The sequence below is a fragment of the Hordeum vulgare genome, chromosome 3H (genome assembly GCF_904849725.1).
Source record: "Hordeum vulgare subsp. vulgare chromosome 3H, MorexV3_pseudomolecules_assembly, whole genome shotgun sequence".
Lineage (NCBI taxonomy): Eukaryota > Viridiplantae > Streptophyta > Magnoliopsida > Poales > Poaceae > Hordeum > Hordeum vulgare.
In genome coordinates this window covers 467,994,706-468,013,549 of record NC_058520.1, presented here as the reverse complement: position 1 = coordinate 468,013,549, position 18,844 = coordinate 467,994,706, and the positions used below count along the sequence as shown (strand labels likewise).

The window sequence follows — 18,844 nt, the reverse complement described above, 5'->3', positions numbered from 1 at the left end:
CGCGTCGACCACCGACGACCTACTCCTCTCGGCCCATTGTTGCAAAAACATTACAAAGAGGACAAGGCTATCCGCTTGGTCCTCCATGTTAACACAACTTGTTGAGAGATTATAGTCCTTTTATTTTATCTTTTGTGCTCTCTTATTGTGACCCTCTTCTTGTATTTCTCTTCTTCACTCCTTTCTCTTCATGTAATCGGGACTGCCGTTGACGCGTTGGGCACCTAGGTGCCTGGAACCTAGACTTGTTATGAAAAGTAATATTCATTACTGCATGGTGTATAATCCATGAAATGATGGCTTTTCATATTCTGTTTGCATGCAATAGTACCTTTAATGGTCATTGATTGCTTTCGAGAAACTAATATTCCGATGATTTCCTAGCAATAGTTCCTTTCCAAACAAAATTGCATAGTGTTTTTTTTAGTAATGCATGCTAGTATCAGTTCTAGAAAAATACGGCTTGTCTACATATATAAACAAGATATATTTATTTTTCAAGGTTTCTCGCATTTTTAGAAAAAAAAAGGCTCGGTTGCACTTTTGACGAGAGTAGTTTCCCTATACAAATTAATGTTACCAAATAATATAATATGTCATCCTAGTTATTTTTTATACTTTTAGGTATGTAGAAAGCATCTTGATACCGACTACCGGTTTTTTTGGTCGTAAATATACCTAAGATGTCGCATCACATACTTTTTCAATAATTTAGACGAATCATATTGTAAATTTCATATATCATAGGTATTAGGTGCCCGTATTTGAGGTGTTGTCATATATAGGTATCAAATGTATGATACCCAGTATGTGTGTATGACTAATATATATATACATTCGATGAGACTTTTTAACCACCCCATGGAATGCATATATTGTAGCATCTTGTTGTTAAGACAAGTTTTAAACCAAGAATCACTTTGTTTAAATAGTTTTCGGGTCTACATGGATGACTTATAGCCATTATTTCTACAAGCTCATTGGTTTCATCAAGATTGCTCCAGTGAGATGGAGGCCCAAAGGCAATAGCTTTGCAACCGGCACACAGTCAGTGTATGTAGAAGGAAGACCAGGCATCGTTGGGCCACGTCTGACTGCGATGTCTGCTTGCATGCGGTAGCTGCCCTGCCGTGGGTTTTTCCCCTCTAGCTAGGGTTTTGACCTCTCCCGCGGCGATTTTTGGTCGCCGTCGAGACTGGTAGTTTCCCTGCTCCGTTTCCCCACCATCGTTCATTCCAGTTGATTGGGTTGGAGCTAAGCCACCTGATCGGTGATGGGACGGTGGAAGATCGAGGAGTTTTTGGGTCCTGCAACAACGCCCGGTTAGATCACATCAATTGGGTTACGGTTTTTCAATATGTCTTCAAGGGAAGCCAAGGCGCTAGCCCCAAGTTCGTCGAAGGCAGATGATGTGGAGAAGATGATGAAAGAACTTGATCTAAGAGAGGAGGATCTGGATGATGTGATCTTTGATGAGACAGAGGCGCCCCCGAAGGCGGCCCGATGGCTGGCCATCGCTCGGATGAACTCCGAGAAAACTTACATCCAATATTGGTTCTTCCGAAACATGAGATCTGCTTGGGACTTGGCTCAAAAGGCGAACTTAAAACCTTTGGAAGACAACCTATATACTATCCAATTCTCATGCTTGGGGATTGGGAGCGAGTCATCCAGGATGGACCGTGGCACTTTAGAGGAGATGCAGTGATTATCAAGTCGTATGACGGTGTGGCGAAGTCATCTACGATCAGACTAGATACGATTGAGATATGGATTCAAATTCATGATGTGATGCAGCTTTACTCTTATCTAGTTCCATCGCTGGGAGCTAAGGTGGGTGAAGTTTTGTTCACGGAGCCACGGTCGCAAGATTTCAAAGGGAATTTCCATCGGGTGAGGACTGGTAGGGGACCTGGTGAAGCCCGGTCTAGAGGAAGGGGAGCTAGCCAACACGACCCGTCGGCTAAAAATGATGGTCATGATGAGGACATGGACCATGATCGGGATTTGGAGATGAAGGAGGTACATGATAACAGGAAGAGGGGCTCAGACCTAGCAACCTTGACAGCAGCAACCCAAGATGCACTAGAAACGACCAAGGTGTTGGCACTTCCATCTATGGAAGTCTCGCCTAGTCCGAGCAGAAAACAGGACCCAAAGAGGACAAGGATCTCAGATTCAGAAAAGACTAACTTAGTTAAGGCTGGAGATCAAGGGAAAGGTGACCAAAAATTGGCGGACCTTGAGGGGCGCCACTGTATCCAGTGAGTGCCTTATGTTGGAACTGTCGTGGCATGGGCAAGGTTGCGACAGTTCATGAGCTTCACGATTTCGTGAGGCAATTTGCCCTACCCTGTTATGCATTGTAGAAACACAAATAAAAGGAGATAGGGTAGAAGCTTTAGCTAGTACTCTTGGTTATGATAATTCCTATGCAGTAGATAGTCAAGGAAGAAGTGGGGGAATGAGTCTTTTGTGAGATAATTCAATAAAAGTTGAGATCCTTGGTTACTCAGTTTATCATCTTGATGTTTTAGTTATGGAGAATGATCGGGACAAGTGAAGGGTGACATGTGTCTTTGGCGAGGTGCAAACACATTTACGATACCACACATGGGATGTGATGAAAACATAAGTACGTTGAGTACACTTCCGTGGCTATGCTTGGGGAATTTTAATTAAGTGTTACGTCCAAATGAACACGAGGGAGTGGGACAACATAGTAATGCTCAGACTTAGGCCTTTCAAGATGCTACGGATATCTATATGTTGCTTGACCTGGGATACAAGGGCAACTTTTGGACTTCTGAAAAGAATGTCGCTGGAGGAAGCTTCACATGGTGCAGACTTGACAGAGCCTTTTCCAATGCTGATTGGATGGCGAGATTCCCTCTACCTTTAGTCACCCATCTCACGGGTGCTACCTCCTATCACTCACCAATTCTAGTGGAGGTGAACCCCGCTCAAGATCGTACGCAAAAATCTTTCAAATACGAGCTAAGTGGGAACAACATGAAGGTCTCCAGCAATTCTTAACAAAGGGATGGATGGCTGGAGCGTCGTGCACCTCAGTAGAGCAGCTGAGACAGAAAAGAAAGCAATTTGGCGAGAGGTTTGGGGCGATGGAGCAGGGACACATTTGGCAGTGTGCGAAAGGAAATCAAACAACTAAAACAAGTCCTGGATGAGCTTCGGTCTGACCTGCTAAGATCTGTACCTTCCCATGCTGAGCTAAAAGTGAACGAAAGACTGGTTGAAATGTATCATAGGTAAGAAATCATGTGGCGACAGCGGGCAAGAGTGGAGTGGCTCACAGAGGGGGACAAGAACACAAAATTCTTCCAACTTAGAGCCATTCTCCGGAGAAAGAAAAACATGGTGAAGTCTAGAGTGCATTATATGACACAATTTTAGTCCTCATACTAAAGGTGCCAAATCCCACTGCCTTGGCCCAGTTCAGACCTATTAGTCTCTGCAATGTGTTATACAAAATAGGATCAAAAGTGTTATACAAAATAGGATCAAAAGTGGTTGCAAACAGATTGAACGTAATATTACCAAATATTATTTTCGAAGAGTAGTCGGCCTTTGTTCCAGGAAGGCTGATTACACACAACATTATATGTGCTTATGAATGTTTACACTTCATGAAAAGGTCCAGATCCAAATCTAATAGCTTTTGCGCCTTGAAGCTCGACATGGTGAAGCCCTATGATACGCTGGAGTGGTCCTATCTGCGGACTATTATGATAAAGTTGGATTTTGCAGCTCAGTGGATTAACACGGTCATGGCCATGGTTATATCTGTGTCTTTCTCAGTTTTTTTCAATGACGAGAAGCTCGGGTCCTTCAAACCAACCAGAGGAATCCAGCATGGAGACCCAATATCCCCTACTTATTATTGATCGCAACAGAGGGACCTTTCGTGCCTCCTGAAATCTAGTTCTCAGTCATCACTAATAGGTATTAAGGTGGCTCCCACAGCTCTATAGGTTAACCACATTTTATTTTTTGATGACAGACGGCTGCTATTCAAGGCTAGTGTAGAGGGAGCAGTTGTAGTGTCAAACCTACTTGATATTTATTGTGCAGCTTCAGGCAGAGGATAAACCACGAGAAGTCTTCTATTTTCTTCAGCAAAGGGTGTCATGATAGTATCAGAACTGAGATAAAAAAAACTCTTTACATGTCCAGAATGAATCATTGTCTGTTCGGTACTTGGGTATGCCAACGGACGTTGGACACTCGAAGAATAGAACTTTCAAGTATTTGAGAGACAAAGTATGGGAAAATATCAAAGGGTGGGTGGAAAAGTTGTTGTCTTCTGCGGGCAAAGAAGTCTTGATAAAATCCGTCGCACAAGCTATTCATGTCTACTCTATGTCTTGTTTCAGATATCGAGGGGCCTATGCGACAATATTACATCCATAATAAGGCAATTTTGGTGGGGCAGCAAGCATGGCAAGAGGAAACCGAGGTGGTGGCATGGGAAGTTATGACTATGCCGAAGCGCATGGGCAGCTTAGGTTTTCGCGACCTAGAGATCTTCAATTTAGCCTTGCTGGCGCGACAAGCTTGGCAAACAATGACAGATGTTTCTTCTATCAGTAGGAGGATTCTCAAATTTGTCTATTTTACAAATTGTTCACTGCTTGAAGCTGAACTAGGGACGCATCCATCCAGATATGAAGGGCTATTCTAGATGGTAGGGATGTGCTCGCGCAAGGAATAGTAAGAAGAACTCAGGATGGAGAAACAACAGATATCTGGGCACACAATTGGATCTCGAGGGACAGTTTCAAGCAACCGTCACCTCCCTGGTGCAAGATCCGCCTACAAAAGTAGCGCGGTTTATTGATGCAACCACAGCTTCATGGAATGAAGGTTTAATTCACACTGTTTTTAAACCTTTTGATGCGGTGGAAATTCTTGAGATCTCTCTATGTATGCGTCGGGTGGAGGATTTCTGGGCTTGGCATGAGGAACCACGCGGCACCTTCAGTGTTAGATCTTCTTACCGAATGGTTGTGAGGACAAAAATGAATCGGTGGCATGGTTGCATGAGTCTGAGAGTTCCTCCTTCAACATGAAAGCAAACAGTGGAGCAGGATATGGCATATCGAAGTTCCATCAAAAATCAGGATGTTTGTATGGAGGTTGGCTAGGCAATCTATGCCTACGGGGGAGCTCCTAAAACATCATCATATGTCACCAGCGGACACATGTAACTTGTGTGGGGCGACGGACACTTGGAGGCACGCTCTGTTCACTTGCCTGATGTCTAGCAGCATTTGGGCTTTGGAACCCGTGCACTTGGTGCATGCATTGCTTGAGCACCAGGAGGAGAGCCCAAAGGAGTGGCTTTTGTGGCACATGAATTGATGAGCAAGGAAGATTTTGTGAGGATGATCATCATGGCGTAGGCTATATGGAGTGCAAGAGGAAAGGCCATCCATGAGGAGATCTTTCAATCACTAGGTACCATTAATGGTTTCGTTGCTAGGTACCTGGCAGAACTCTAGCTGTTGTCGGCAATTGCCTCAAAACTGGTGCTTATGAGGACCCCAAGACCGACACAGTGGTAGCCTCCTGTGAAAAACAGCATGAAGGTAAGCATCGACGTGGCCACCTCTACAAGGGGGAGATATGGAGCGGTGGGGGCGGTATGCAGAGATGAAACCGAAAAGTTCCTCAGAGCATCTTCACTTGTTTTTAGGTACATTGCTGATCCGCAGACTCTCGAAGCCCTAGCGGTAAGAGAGGTGCTAGCCCTCTTCGATGATTTGTATCTGCGCCGTATCCACGTGGCTTCAGATTGCAAGGTTTTCATTGATGACATCCACAAGGAAAATGTGTCAAACTACAATGCAATCAGCCATGAAATACTAGATCACTATTTGGTTTTTGATTTCTCTAATTTTAGCCACGAGTTTAGGAGCTCAAACTTTGAGGCTCACAATTTAGGGAAGCATGCACTCTCTTTCGGGGGTGGCCGCCATGTTTTGTTAGGTGATCCTCGAGATCTTCCATCCATCCCTGTAAACATTGTGATGATTTAATAATAGCTTCGCGAGATTGTCTAAAAAATTGTAGAAGCAAGACCATGCTGATTTTTGCAAGGACTTTACTATAATTTCTTGTTTTTGTGAGGAAGTTCTTGTAAAAGCTGATTTTATTTAGTATATGGTCTTTGGCCTTTTTCGCAAAAAAAAGGGTCCCACAAAAGACTAGATTAATTCGCTCTGAAAAGTGTGTGCATTTTTTATACACTAAAAGATATTTGTTTGCAACAGTGAGAGTGTATCACATAAATAAACCATATATTACGGGAGTAAATTTTCATCAAAGCCGTGTTTTGGCAAAACAAATACTATATTTTGTTTTGAGATCTACTCCCTCCGTTTCTAAATACAAGTCTTTTTAAAGATTTTATTTACCACAAACTACATATATAAATATATGTATAGACACACTTTAGAATGTATATTCATTTATTTTGCTTTGAATGTAGTTTCTAATGAAATCTTTAAAAAACTTATATTTAGAAACGAAGGGAGTACAAAACAAATACGATGACATACATGCACGCATGCCTTCCAATTTATATTAGGCGACAGATAATTTTGTGATGGACAACCTCCTAACAGTGTAGTATTTAAGTCTGGCACGGTAATAATACCACCGCATATGTTTGGTATAGTAGGGGATTGAAACGACGCCACTTTTGTCCTGTTAACTTTATACCCCCTCCCCCGAAAAGCAATTTCACTTGACTAAGATATCAATAATAGCAACCCGCATGCTTTATGAGAGATCGAACCCTACACTGCACTAGAGGCCCAATTGGCAAAAAGGTTGCATTGGTAAAGATAAGGTAACCCTATATATAAGCATTATTATTCTTTTTTTTTTTGCGGGAAATAAGCATTAGTATTCAACATCACATAAAAAAGAAAACTAAAAACACCACGATTATAATATTAAACACATAAGCACCCTCATCGATCAGGCAGTGAAGTTTCGGTCTCGCGGGCCAACTTTCGCTTTGAGTTTGAATCCCAGCCCGTTGTTTTTTTGTGGCGCATCCTTTCTTTTCAAATGTGTTCAAACTTCTTGCGTTTACATAACGTTGGCAGCAAAAAAAGAACAAAAAACTGATATAATGTTTCAAAAGTACACTAAAAAAATAGCAATATACTTCAGTGCAGGAATACTGATGGATCTGTTACAAAAGGTAATGCAGGTACAGGCATGATACTTAAGGATCATGAGGATGCCATTATTTTTAGCTCCTACATGTACTGATATTTTAAAAGCTAAGTTATTAGCAATCTCTGAACGTGTTAAGCTGGCATTACAATGGAGTAGTCTACCTGTTCAGATTGAATCCGACTGTTTGAAGGCGGTCACAATGATCAAAGGTGAACAAGGAAACAAATCAAAATATGCTTTTATTATTAGAGAGATCGTTAGTAGTATGAGTGAGAGAGATTTTTGCATTACTCATATCTGTCGAAACTATAATAGTGCTAGTCATTCACGGTCAACTTTGGTAGGTCGCAACGCCAAACCGCGGTTTGGCTAGGCTGATATTATTGGACATGATTGTAACTCTTAAACTTTGAGTAATGCAAGAATTTATTCACAAAAAGGAAAATACTTCAGTGCTTATGATGTTGCTGCTTTTACTTTGTGGGCCTTCAAAACATCATATCATTCTAATTTATTTTTCGCAGCGCAGGGAGGAGAGGACGCTCTAACCGACCAACTTTTCAAAAGCAAAGTTAAGAACGGACCGGAAAACACACGCGCGCGTGTAATCCTGTGCTATATAAAGCCCCACTGCCCGGTCCATTGCATTGCAGCAAGCACAGCAAAGCGTTGTAGCGATCGGTGCTGGCTGGCTAGTGCCACCGCTACCGATACCCATCCCGGCAGACTACTTACAAGAATCAAAGATGAGCCCCGGCACGGCGGCCACGGGCGGTGGCGGTGGCGAGCGGCGGAGCATCCGGGGCCTGTTCAAGTTCGCGGACCGGGTGGACGTGGTGCTCATGGCCCTGGGCACGCTGGGCGCCATCGGCGACGGCTGCTCCACCAACCTCCTCCTCATCTTCGCCAGCGACGTGATGAACTCGCTGGGGCGCGGCCACGCCCAGCAGCAGGGCAGTGCCACCAGCGCGCACTTCATGCATGACATCGAGAAGGTTTGTTAATTACACTTTTCACTGTTGGTTGGAACACATGAATGAACTTCAGAGGAGAGAATTCACCGGGATTCTCGCTCGAGAAACAAAAACAAAACGGAACAGGCCTAAGTGAACAGCACAAGGACGTTGCAGTTCGTTTGTGCACATTTCGAAATTTCCCAGTGCCGGTTGCGCTGCTGACACTAGAGTTGTTGCTTCCATTTTGTGTGGTGCAGTCGTGCCTCAACTTCGTCTACTTGGCGTTCGCCATCCTGGTGGTGGCCTCCATGGGTAACCTTCATATACAGATTTGCATAGCTCGCCAGATTGCTTCAACAATAATACTAACTTGTATGTACCCCTATGAACGCACGGACGCACCCAGAGGGATACTGCTGGAGCCGGACGAGCGAAAGGCAGGTGCTCCGGATCAGGCACCTGTACCTGGAGGCCATCCTGCGGCAGGAGGTGGCCTTCTTCGACTCGCAGGAGGCCACCACCTCGGAGATCATCAACAGCATCTCCAAGGACGCCTCACTCATCCAGGAGGTGCTCAGCGAGAAGGTACTACCTACACACCACACCAGTCAAACCCCCTAGGTCTTGGTTGGTTAATTTGCTTTTCAACGACCTTCCTTGATCATACGTACTACTACGCGCTACCCAGTCTTCACAAGTCACGCACGCCTCGCCTTTTATATTGTTGGATCCACATGTAGATTCGCCTTGGGACTTGGAACCTTCTTCCTTCTTGATTCATGTAGTACTAGCAGCGCTTTGTTTATAAAGACGAGACGAACCAAGGACAGGAGAAAAGTTCCTTTGTCAATTGTCATGGTGGCATTCCTACCTACCTTGCCACTCTAGGCCGTCACTGAATCAGTGCTGAATCTAATTGTTTGACTAGTTATCAATGCTACCCAACCACAGAATCAGGAAAGAGAGAGTGAGAGATTAGTGTATCTCGTTTTAAGAAGAAAAAAAATGCAAATGAAACAATGATGCTACTGCTACAAGCATATTCCGGGTTCTGCGGTTTTCCTCAAAGGTAGACCAGCAGAGGGAATATGGGAGCACATTTGACAAAGCATGGAATGTTGAGATGATTCCTATAATAACGACTGCATTAAAATAATTCCAAAAATAAACATATCTGCTGGAGCCATCAAGACAGAAGAAACATAGTGCTGTGGTTAATTTCGGAAACACTGACCTGGTAAAAAATTAGGTGGTGAGCAGTATATGATAAATCTGGCCGTCGATTTTTTAGGGTATTATTGACTCCTTAGCCCAAAATTAGAATTTACCGTAAGATTAACACAGGTCCGGTACACTTAGCTGCCGGCCGGTGCTCGCCCGTATCTTCACGTCGCTCATTCAAAACAAAGCTAGCTTTACCTCCCTCTTGGATTCTATGTTGTTGCATCTGCTGGGCTTGCTGCAGCTGGTGATGAACCGATCTCTACCTACGACGCGTTGCCTTCTCTCTGTTGTTCGCATGAGCTGCCCATCAAAAAATCATCTCTCGCTCTAGGATTTGTATGCATGTGTTTCCTTCTTTCCAAGCAATCCATCGGTTCAGTTTTCTCGTCTCTAGAGAATTTCTGATCAGGACGGAATGTAACAGCAGAGTCAACACGAAGGGGATAAACAAGAACAGGAATAGGATGGGCTAGCTCGTGAAAAGTGGATGAAATCAGCTTTGTCGTATTGGATTTCTTATTAACTGAACTTGTGTGAGAAAATCTTTGTGTAAATGCTGCCAGATAATGTCCAGTGGATAATATATATGACAAAGGATCGAATCTTGCGGCTTCCAATTCTATGCAGTTGCATAGGATCGACACCTCCACCATGGTTGTCATGGCCCGTGGCTCAACGCCCGAGGAGTAGCACGTCGAAGCCTCTTACTAGTGTGTGTATTACATGGGGATTCTGGGCGTGGAGCACTGGGATAACCCATGGCCACGGCTCACGGGCTGCCATGGGAGTTTCGAATGGCCACCACCGGCAGCCGGATCCAGATATATAGGAAGAGTCATTGGGATTTGTTCAACATGTAACTTACGATTTTGCCCCCAGATCCCGTATACTGCTCATCTGCCCCCGGTTGTTCCGCATATATACTGCTCACGGAAACGAGCAGTATAGATTGATCTTCACCGTTAGATCTATAGAAATAAACGGTTCATAGTGATTGCAAGGTACCGTAAAAGAGCTCAAAAAACAATTCTGGAAAAGGAACAGTAGGAACTAGACCTGGAACGTGAGAGGAAATAGCAGCAGAACTGACTGTTTTCCTTGATTCTTTTACCTTGAATGAACAGGTTCCTCTGTTTCTGATGCACTCCACGGTCTTCGTCTCCGGGCTCGCCTTCTCCACCTATTTCTCCTGGAGGCTGGCTCTGGTTTCCTACCCTCTGGTCCTGCTCCTCATTATCCCCGGTCTCATCTACGGGAAGTACCTCCTGTACCTCTCCCGCGAGTCGCGCCGCGAGTACGCCAAGGCAAACTCCCTCGTGGAGCAAGCGCTAGGCTCCATCAAGACCGTTTACTCCTTCACTGCAGAGAAAGGGATCATCCAGAGGTACACGGCAATCCTCGACAAGACCATCAACCTAGGGATCAAGCAGGGCATTGCCAAGGGACTCGCTGTCGGATTCACCGGTCTTTCTTTCGCCATTTGGGCATTCCTCGCCTGGTATGGCAGCCGGTTGGTGATGTACCATCATGAAAGCGGAGGGAGGATATACGCTGCAGGAATCTCCTTTGTTCTGGGTGGCCTGTATGTTCTTCATGTCCCTCCTCACCTACTGACTTTTGATTATGTAGAATAGAACCTTAACTGTAAAAATTCTGAAATGTTGCAGATCCCTTGGAATGGCACTCCCGGAGCTAAAACATTTCATCGAGGCCTCCGTTGCTGCCACGAGAATTCTCGAACGGATCAACCGTGTGCCCCAGATCAATGATGACGACCCAAAGGGGCTTGTTTTGGATCAAGTCCGTGGAGAGATTGAGTTTGAGTCCATCCGCTTTGTCTACCCGTCCAGGCCTAATATGACAGTCCTCAAAGACTTCAACCTCCAGATTCCTGCTGGCCAAACAATTGCTCTGGTTGGCTCTAGTGGCAGCGGCAAGTCTACCGCAATAGCACTGGTACAGCGCTTCTATGATGCCAGTGAAGGAACTGTCAAGGTCGACGGCATCGACATTAAGAAACTTAATCTCAAGTCGATTAGGAGCAAGATGGGACTTGTCAGCCAAGACCATGCACTGTTCGGCACATCCATAAAAGAGAACATCTTATTTGGCAAACCAGATGCAACCATGGATGAACTATATGCAGCAGCCATGACAGCGAATGCTCACAACTTCATAATGGGGCTTCCTGAGGGATATGAGACTAAGGTATGTTCATCATATGGAAACAAAAACATTCAAGCACCTTAATTCCCTGTCTCCCCTGCCTTATTGGTGATTTCACTGTGCTTGCAGATTGGTGAGCGTGGAGCGTTGCTATCGGGTGGCCAGAAACAGCGCATTGCCATTGCAAGGGCGGTCCTCAAGAACCCTGCTATACTTTTGCTTGATGAAGCCACAAGCGCACTTGACTCAGAGTCTGAGAAGCTAGTGCAGCATGCACTTGATCAAGCATCTATGGGAAGAACAACACTGGTATATTGACTGCCTCGGCTCTTCCTACTTTAGAATGCTAAACTTAGAGTTTCACGAATCCTTTGTCACTATAGCACTCATTATACCTTAATTAATACTGACCAGGTCGTAGCTCACAAGCTTTCCACCGTGAAGAATGCTGATCAAATTGCGGTAGTCGATGGGGGTAGAATAGCTGAAATTGGGACGCATGATGAGCTGATCAACAAGGGTGGCCCATATTCACGACTTGTGAAATTGCAGAAGATGGTGAGCTACATAGATCAAGAAACTGACCAATTTAGGGCCTCCTCAGCAGCAAGGACCAGTGCCAGCCGTCTCAGCATGTCCAGAGCAAGTCCCATGCCACTCACGCCAGGTTTCTCAAAGGAAACCGAGTCATATGTTTCCCCACCTGCACCGTCTTTCTCCAGGCTTCTTGCAATGAATGCACCAGAGTGGAAGCAAGCACTCATAGGCAGCATCTCTGCATTGGTATATGGTTCCTTGCAGCCCACCTATGCTCTAACCATCGGAGGGATGATTGCTGCATTCTTTGTTCAGGACCACAATGAGATGAACGCAATCATCAGCCGCTATGCATTGATCTTTTGCTCACTGTCCCTGGTATCCATTGCTGTCAATCTACTGCAGCACTACAATTTCGCCTACATGGGGGAGCATCTAGTTAGGCGTATCCGAGTCCAGGTGCTTGAGAAGATCTTAACCTTTGAGGCAGCATGGTTTGATGAAGACACAAATTCAAGTGGCTCGCTGTGCTCTCGGCTAAGTGACGAGTCTTCTCTTGTCAAAACCCTTGTCGCAGACAGAATCTCCCTGCTACTTCAAACAGCTTGTGGGATTGTAATTGCGGTGACAATGGGCCTCATAGTAGCATGGAAACTTGCCCTTGTCATGATTGCTGTACAGCCCTGCACGATGATATGCTACTATGCCAAGAAGATAGTTCTCTCAAATGTGTCGAGGGACTTGGCAAAGGCTCAGTATGAAAGTACTCAGATTGCCATAGAAGCTGTTTATAACCACAGGATGGTGACCTCATTTGGATGCTCATCAAAGATTCTTCAGCTCTTCGAGCATACGCAAGAGGAACCACTGAGGAAGGCAAGGAAGAAGTCATGGGTAGCAGGGATAACCACAGGGCTGTCGCCGTGCCTCACATTCTTATCATGGGCATTGGACTTCTGGTATGGTGGGAAATTGGCACAGTCCGGGGAGATCTCAGCAGGTGATGTCTTCAAAACCTTCTTCGTCTTGGTGAGCACAGGAAAGCTGATCGCTGATGCTGGCAGCATGACATCTGACCTGGCAAAGGGAGCAAATGCTGTTGCTTCAGTTTTTGAGGTGCTAGATAGGAAATCTATCTCTCCGCAAAATTCACAGGTAACACATTTGTACTCCCATGAGCATTGTGTAGAATAAAATCAGCAGCCTAGCAGAAAATAATATTTTCTAGGATGCTAGATTGCTGTAAGAGAAAATTCTAACATGGCTATACTACAGGTGGAAAAGGACAATCCGAAGAGCAAGATACAAGGACGAATAGAGTTCAAAAAGGTGGATTTTTCATATCCAACAAGACCACAATGCCTGATCCTGCAAGATTTTAGCTTGGATGTCAAAGCAGGAACAAGTATTGGCCTGGTGGGGAGAAGTGGATGTGGTAAATCCACAATCATAGGTTTGATCCAGAGGTTCTATGATGTTGATAGAGGTGCTGTAAGGATCGACGGTGTGGATGTGAGGGAGATGAATGTTCTTTGGTATCGAGGATTCACTGCTTTAGTTAGTCAGGAGCCTGCAATGTTTTCTGGCAGTGTCAGGGACAACATCGCCTTTGGTAAACCAGAAGCTGATGAAGAAGAGATTGTCGAAGCTGCTAAAGCCGCAAATGCGCATGAATTCATCTCGTAAGTCTTACATATATTTCCCGCTTGCATATATATTAAGCTATGTACTCCCACTATCGAACATATGAAATTTAAAGCTTATGGCTTTTCAGATCTCTGAAGGACGGATATGACACTGATTGTGGAGAGCATGGCATACAGCTATCAGGAGGACAGAAGCAAAGAATTGCAATTGCGAGGGCAATAATCCGAAATCCAGCTATACTACTTCTTGATGAAGCAACAAGTGCTCTCGATGCACAGTCCGAGCAAGTGGTGCAGGAAGCACTTGATCGGATCATGACAGGGAGGACCACAATCATAGTGGCACATCGACTAAACACAATCAAGAATGCAGACTCAATAGCCTTCTTAGGAGAGGGCAAGGTGATTGAGCGTGGTACTTACCCACAGCTCATGAACAAGAAGGGGGCATTCTTTAACCTGGCAACCCTTCAGAAATAAATTGCTTGTATAACGGAACTACCGCAATAAGTGATATCATAGCCTAATATAGTATAATATCAGCACTCCTTGATAAGTTTTGGAGCAATTCTCGATCATCAACTTAACTTAGGAAGTGTTTACTAAAACAACAGAAAACAAGCAGGAGGCTTGCACTAAACTAATGTCATTCTCCTCTATGCTGCGGATTTTAAGTTGTAGAACAATGCTAAAGGATTACAGCAGAGTGGAACATAGCCAGAAGAAGAAATACCCAGAAGAAGAAATACCTACAACTGAACATGGCCACCTCTCCACTATTACTTGAAAATGATATTTAGGAGTCTTCCTTTGGATATCTCGATCTCCTTCCTCAAGTTATCCATCTCTATTTTGACCAATGCATCGACATCAATTAATCCAAGTTCATTGGAGGCTAGCCGTTCTTTTACTTCGACAAGAATCTGCGCATAGCTCTTTAGAACGGTCTTAACCCTTACTCTTTCCATTAAAGACTTCTGGACTAAACTCTCATGCTCAGCAACTTGACGCACCAATTTCTGTATTTCATCCTCCATCATCATGGACTGCTGCAGGCCTTTGATCTCATACTGAAGGGCCTGCAATTTTTTCTTCTGTTCTTGCGATGTCGAGACAGCTATGTTACTATCACATGTTGCTTTCTTGTAATCAAATTCCAAGGAAGTGCATACGCCTTCAAGTTCTTTGAGCTGCCACTTCAGCTGATCTTGTAGCTTTGTGGAAAACTCTTCCTTTCGGCTCTCCATATTGAAATTGTGAATCTCCTTGATTTTTTTAGCATGCTCCAGTAACGCAATCACTACCCTTTGAGCATCAACATCCTGAAGACATGAGTCCCACTTAAGAATTTCTTTCTGCACAACAGCTTCAATTATAGCCGAACAATGTAGGTCTGAAGGAGAACCGCGAATGATTCCCTGAACGTGTGTGATGGTCTTCGTAAAGTTGTTGCATTGAATATGAAGTAACACATTCTCAAAGGAATTGGTGTGTACTGAGGGCTTCCATGTCAAACATAACTCATTTATTCTCATAGATGACACCTCGGACTTCGTCGGCGGTGAGGAATCTATACAATCCCTCCCCATGAACGACTCAGAAGTCTCTGCAGCATTTCTATCGACTTGCTCTTCAAAGATTTCTCCATTATTTCCTTGATCGATTTTCTCCTCATTTTCTTGATGATGCTGAGGCTTCTCACTTAGTACCGACTCACATAGTGTTTTTTTGAGTCTCTTGAAGTCTAGAGATAAGGAACCTACAAAGACACAAATTGGTTTAACTGCAGTATAAGGTGTTAGAAGGCAGATGTAGGTTCTGATTAAGAAGAGACCAAGAATACCTATAGCATGCTGGTTATCTCCTTTGGAAACACGATCTGGCTTCTCGTAGAGTAAATGTGCTTGCCCTGTTCTGTCCTCCACCCGATCTGTTGTGCTGGATAGTGAAGATTCCAACACTTCAGGTTTTTCTTTCAATGCGCTCTCTGTGCTACCACAGGAATTCTTCAAGTGTGCCAGTCGTGGTGATCTCCGCGGTGTTTCAGAAATTCGCTGTGGTCGCCACTTGACTATTCTCCTCTTCTGTTTGTACAGCAAATCACATAACTCATGGTCGTCAACTAGCTTGCTCTTCACTGCTGGCAGGTAATATTGTTGTGGCTGAGTCGATACGTTAGGAACCACAAGACTGTTCTTCCTGCTATCATGTGTTTGAGGAGAGCAATCATCCCCTGTAGGGAAGAAGTGTCGTAGTTCCCTCTTTATAAAATCAACTGATCAATCAAAAAAGATGTGTTTCAACATGCCAGATGCAAAAATGGTAGAAAATGAGATAATAAAAGTACTTACATTGCAGAACAAGTTTCTGCTTTAGAAACTGGTTCTGAATTTGTGGTTTTCCTCTACATGTGTTGAAAACCTCTGCAGCCGCATCTGAGTTCCACTTGTACAAACAGAGTGTAGCACAGAATAAGTCAACTGTCACTCTGTCAACATGCAATCTTCTCATTACTTCAGCGATTGCTTTAGCTTTATCATCATCCATTGGCACCTTCGACAATAAGTATGTCTTTAACTCATCCTTCAAACCATCTACTTCATGAAGATGTATGTCAGCGAAACTCTGTGAAGGGATATGCACATTCCCTTGAGTACTCCCTCGGACGGGGACTATCTAAAAAGTGATATAAAATTATCAGTTTAAGGAGACAAAAAATACTACTAAGGTGATAATCAACAATTTTAAACCTCTGCTCCTCTGTGAACCCAATGTGAGACATGTGAAAATAAAATGACTTTAGGAGTTTCTAACTTGACATGAAGAATCCGATCTTCTGATCCCTAAGCTTCCCGAGTTGAAGATAATTTCATGTTTTTCTTTTACAGATGATAATGTGTTCTATATATGATTCCAAATAAGCTTGTGAACACACTTGCAAATAAAACTTATCTAGACTATTTGGACAACAGAGTGAATCCATACAAACAAGAGAGTAGGCAAAATATAAAGGGGGAAATCTGGCTTGTACCAAATTTACTTAATTATTTACTCAATATTAGAACAGAAGGTTACTTTTGTATCAGATTGATCTGGTGTCATAACCAGTGAGTGACTCCGCCTGGGATTATTAGTGGTCTTCATTAGCTCGTCACCAGTATATCCTCGCTTACAAGTGAGGAATATATCACATGGGAGTTTCCTTTCTAGACTTGTAGTAGCTTGAGCACCAATTCCTGAAGACCGGACTGCTTTCTCACAAGCGTTCCTACCAAACACCGAAACCATGAAATGCATTTTCTTGTCGTATCCGAAGAGGAGGAACTCATATTCCCTCAAAGCATTTTCCACCACAAACTTGGGCCATCCGGTGGTCAGAAATACACCGCGATCAACCTTCTCTAGCTCAACGGCCCAAGTCTTCCCTTCTGAACGCTTAAGCGTGGCCTTAACCGGTGGTGCCGCCGGGACGTTGGAGCCCCCGAGGCCCATCTCTGGAATGTGACCGAGGAAGTCTCGAGGTATCTCCTACATGTGGAAGCAAACCAGCCATGAGTATACACTGCGAATAAAAAGTCAAGATGCAAATGCAGCATGCACTCTTTGCAGGACACAATGTGAGGCTTTGCTTTCACATTGGCAAAACAGAGAGTCATAGTCGTGTATGCGATTTAAAACCAAAAGTGCATGCTCACAGTGTGAAGCTTTATATACTTTCACATTTGATTTGCAGAACACGCATGCAGAGGGAAATCGATGTCGCCTAGCCTATCAGACATTGGCAGATTGCTGTGTTTCCTGGGTAAAGATGATGTTTATACATAAATAAACAAGCACGCCATCTGAAGCTTGGAACTACCTGCCCGCACTGCATCGCATCAAGTTAAAAATGCTACTACAAATCGCACGCATGCGCATGCAAAGAGACCATTTCTTTTTCTAGGAAGACGCACATGCAGCCATGGGATTCCTTTCTTTATCTGAGACAACAGACATGGTGTTCACATGGAGCATCCGATCCACAAAAGAAAATGCAAGATTTAGCAGCACTGGGTGCCTCCCCTCCACTCCACCTACTACCGGATAGCACGTTCGCCGACGGCATACGCAATGCGGGAGGGAGGGGGGGAAGTGGAGCGGGGGAACCCAGCCCAATCGCGTTCTTGGCTGGCCCTTTTCTTTTCCCTTTCTGATGAAGGGGGCGGACCAAAAGGCGCGCGCATGCAATGCAACCACCACAGCAGCTGAGACAGAGGAGGAGGGAAGGGGAGGGAGGAGCACGCACGAGGCGGCGGGCGAAGTCGCCGACGAGGACCTTGAAGAAACGAGGCCGAGGCCTCCCCTCGTCTTCTTCCCCGGGGAATCCCGCGGATCGATCTCCGCCCATGTTCATGGCTCGAGGAGAGGAGCGAGTGCTGGGGTGGTGGTTGGGTGGTAGTGATGGTCGGAGTGGCCTCGGCAGAATCACCGCCGCTTCTCCGGCCCTGTCAAACGCGGAAAGCGCTCCTTCTTTATTGCCTTCCACCTGGCGTCTAGTTCGCCACGTCATGTGTACGCCTACACGGCTTGTCAGGCTTGGAAACTGCATCCGTCTCACACTAGCTATCAGAGAATCGAAAATTGCTGTTTTTAGGCCAACTCCATCCACGACTCCAAACAAACGTCCGGTTTAGTCAAATTTTGTCCGTTTGAGATGGTAATAGATCCGTCCATGTTCGCCTCTGTTCGTTGGGTCGTGCGTGCGTCCACCGCGCGGCCGCACCCCAAATCATGTCTGTGTTGGACTTGATTTAAAAAATAGAAAAACTTAACTAAAAATAAATAAACGCAGTTCAAAAACTTGAAACATAATAATATTAACATTAAAAACAGCCTAGTTTTCACGGTCACAAAACGACCCAGTTTAACATAATTAACATGAAAGAAAAAGAAGTCCGTCGTTGCCGTCGCCGTCGCCGTATTCACTCGCCGACGGTGTCGTCGTCGTCGTCGTCGTTGACGAGGTCGACGTATGCCGGCGGCGTCTAGAGGTGGGTCGGCGGTCCTTGGTGCGCGGGGGCGGGCTGGAAGCTGGCCTGCAGCACCTCCTCCCGTGGCGAGGCC

The 18,844-nt window shown here is 44.8% G+C and overlaps 2 protein-coding genes and 1 long non-coding RNA gene across 5 annotated transcripts; 1 reads left to right on the top strand and 2 right to left on the bottom strand.

Moving 5' to 3' along the window:
- The first annotated feature begins 7,567 nt into the window (after window positions 1-7,567).
- On the top strand, window positions 7,568-14,319 carry LOC123444316 (putative ABC transporter B family member 8). Its single transcript, XM_045121001.1, has 9 exons — window positions 7,568-8,207; window positions 8,426-8,480; window positions 8,575-8,753; window positions 10,517-10,974; window positions 11,060-11,600; window positions 11,688-11,867; window positions 11,973-13,250; window positions 13,371-13,777; window positions 13,870-14,319. Exons 1-9 carry the CDS (start codon window positions 7,959-7,961, stop codon window positions 14,219-14,221), a joined length of 3,699 nt encoding a protein of 1,232 aa, XP_044976936.1. The 5' UTR covers window positions 7,568-7,958; the 3' UTR covers window positions 14,222-14,319.
- LOC123444318 lies at window positions 9,144-10,538 on the bottom strand. The gene is made up of 3 exons (XR_006630977.1): window positions 10,449-10,538; window positions 10,258-10,360; window positions 9,144-9,793 (listed from the first exon to the last, which is right to left on the bottom strand). It is a non-coding gene; the product is annotated as an uncharacterized LOC123444318 (long non-coding RNA).
- LOC123444317 (B3 domain-containing protein Os03g0120900-like) lies at window positions 14,299-18,358 on the bottom strand. 3 transcript variants are annotated; one of them, XM_045121004.1, is made up of 5 exons: window positions 18,027-18,353; window positions 16,817-17,269; window positions 16,093-16,417; window positions 15,585-15,974; window positions 14,299-15,500 (listed from the first exon to the last, which is right to left on the bottom strand). In XM_045121004.1, exons 1-5 carry the CDS (start codon window positions 18,327-18,329, stop codon window positions 14,521-14,523), a joined length of 2,451 nt encoding a protein of 816 aa, XP_044976939.1. In that variant the 5' UTR covers window positions 18,330-18,353; the 3' UTR covers window positions 14,299-14,520. The 3 variants fall into 3 exon arrangements, with proteins under 3 accessions (XP_044976939.1, XP_044976938.1, XP_044976937.1); XM_045121003.1 differs by having other exon boundaries at window positions 15,585-16,016; window positions 18,027-18,350; XM_045121002.1 differs by having other exon boundaries at window positions 14,299-16,016; window positions 18,027-18,358.
- Window positions 18,359-18,844: the final 486 nt, after the last annotated feature.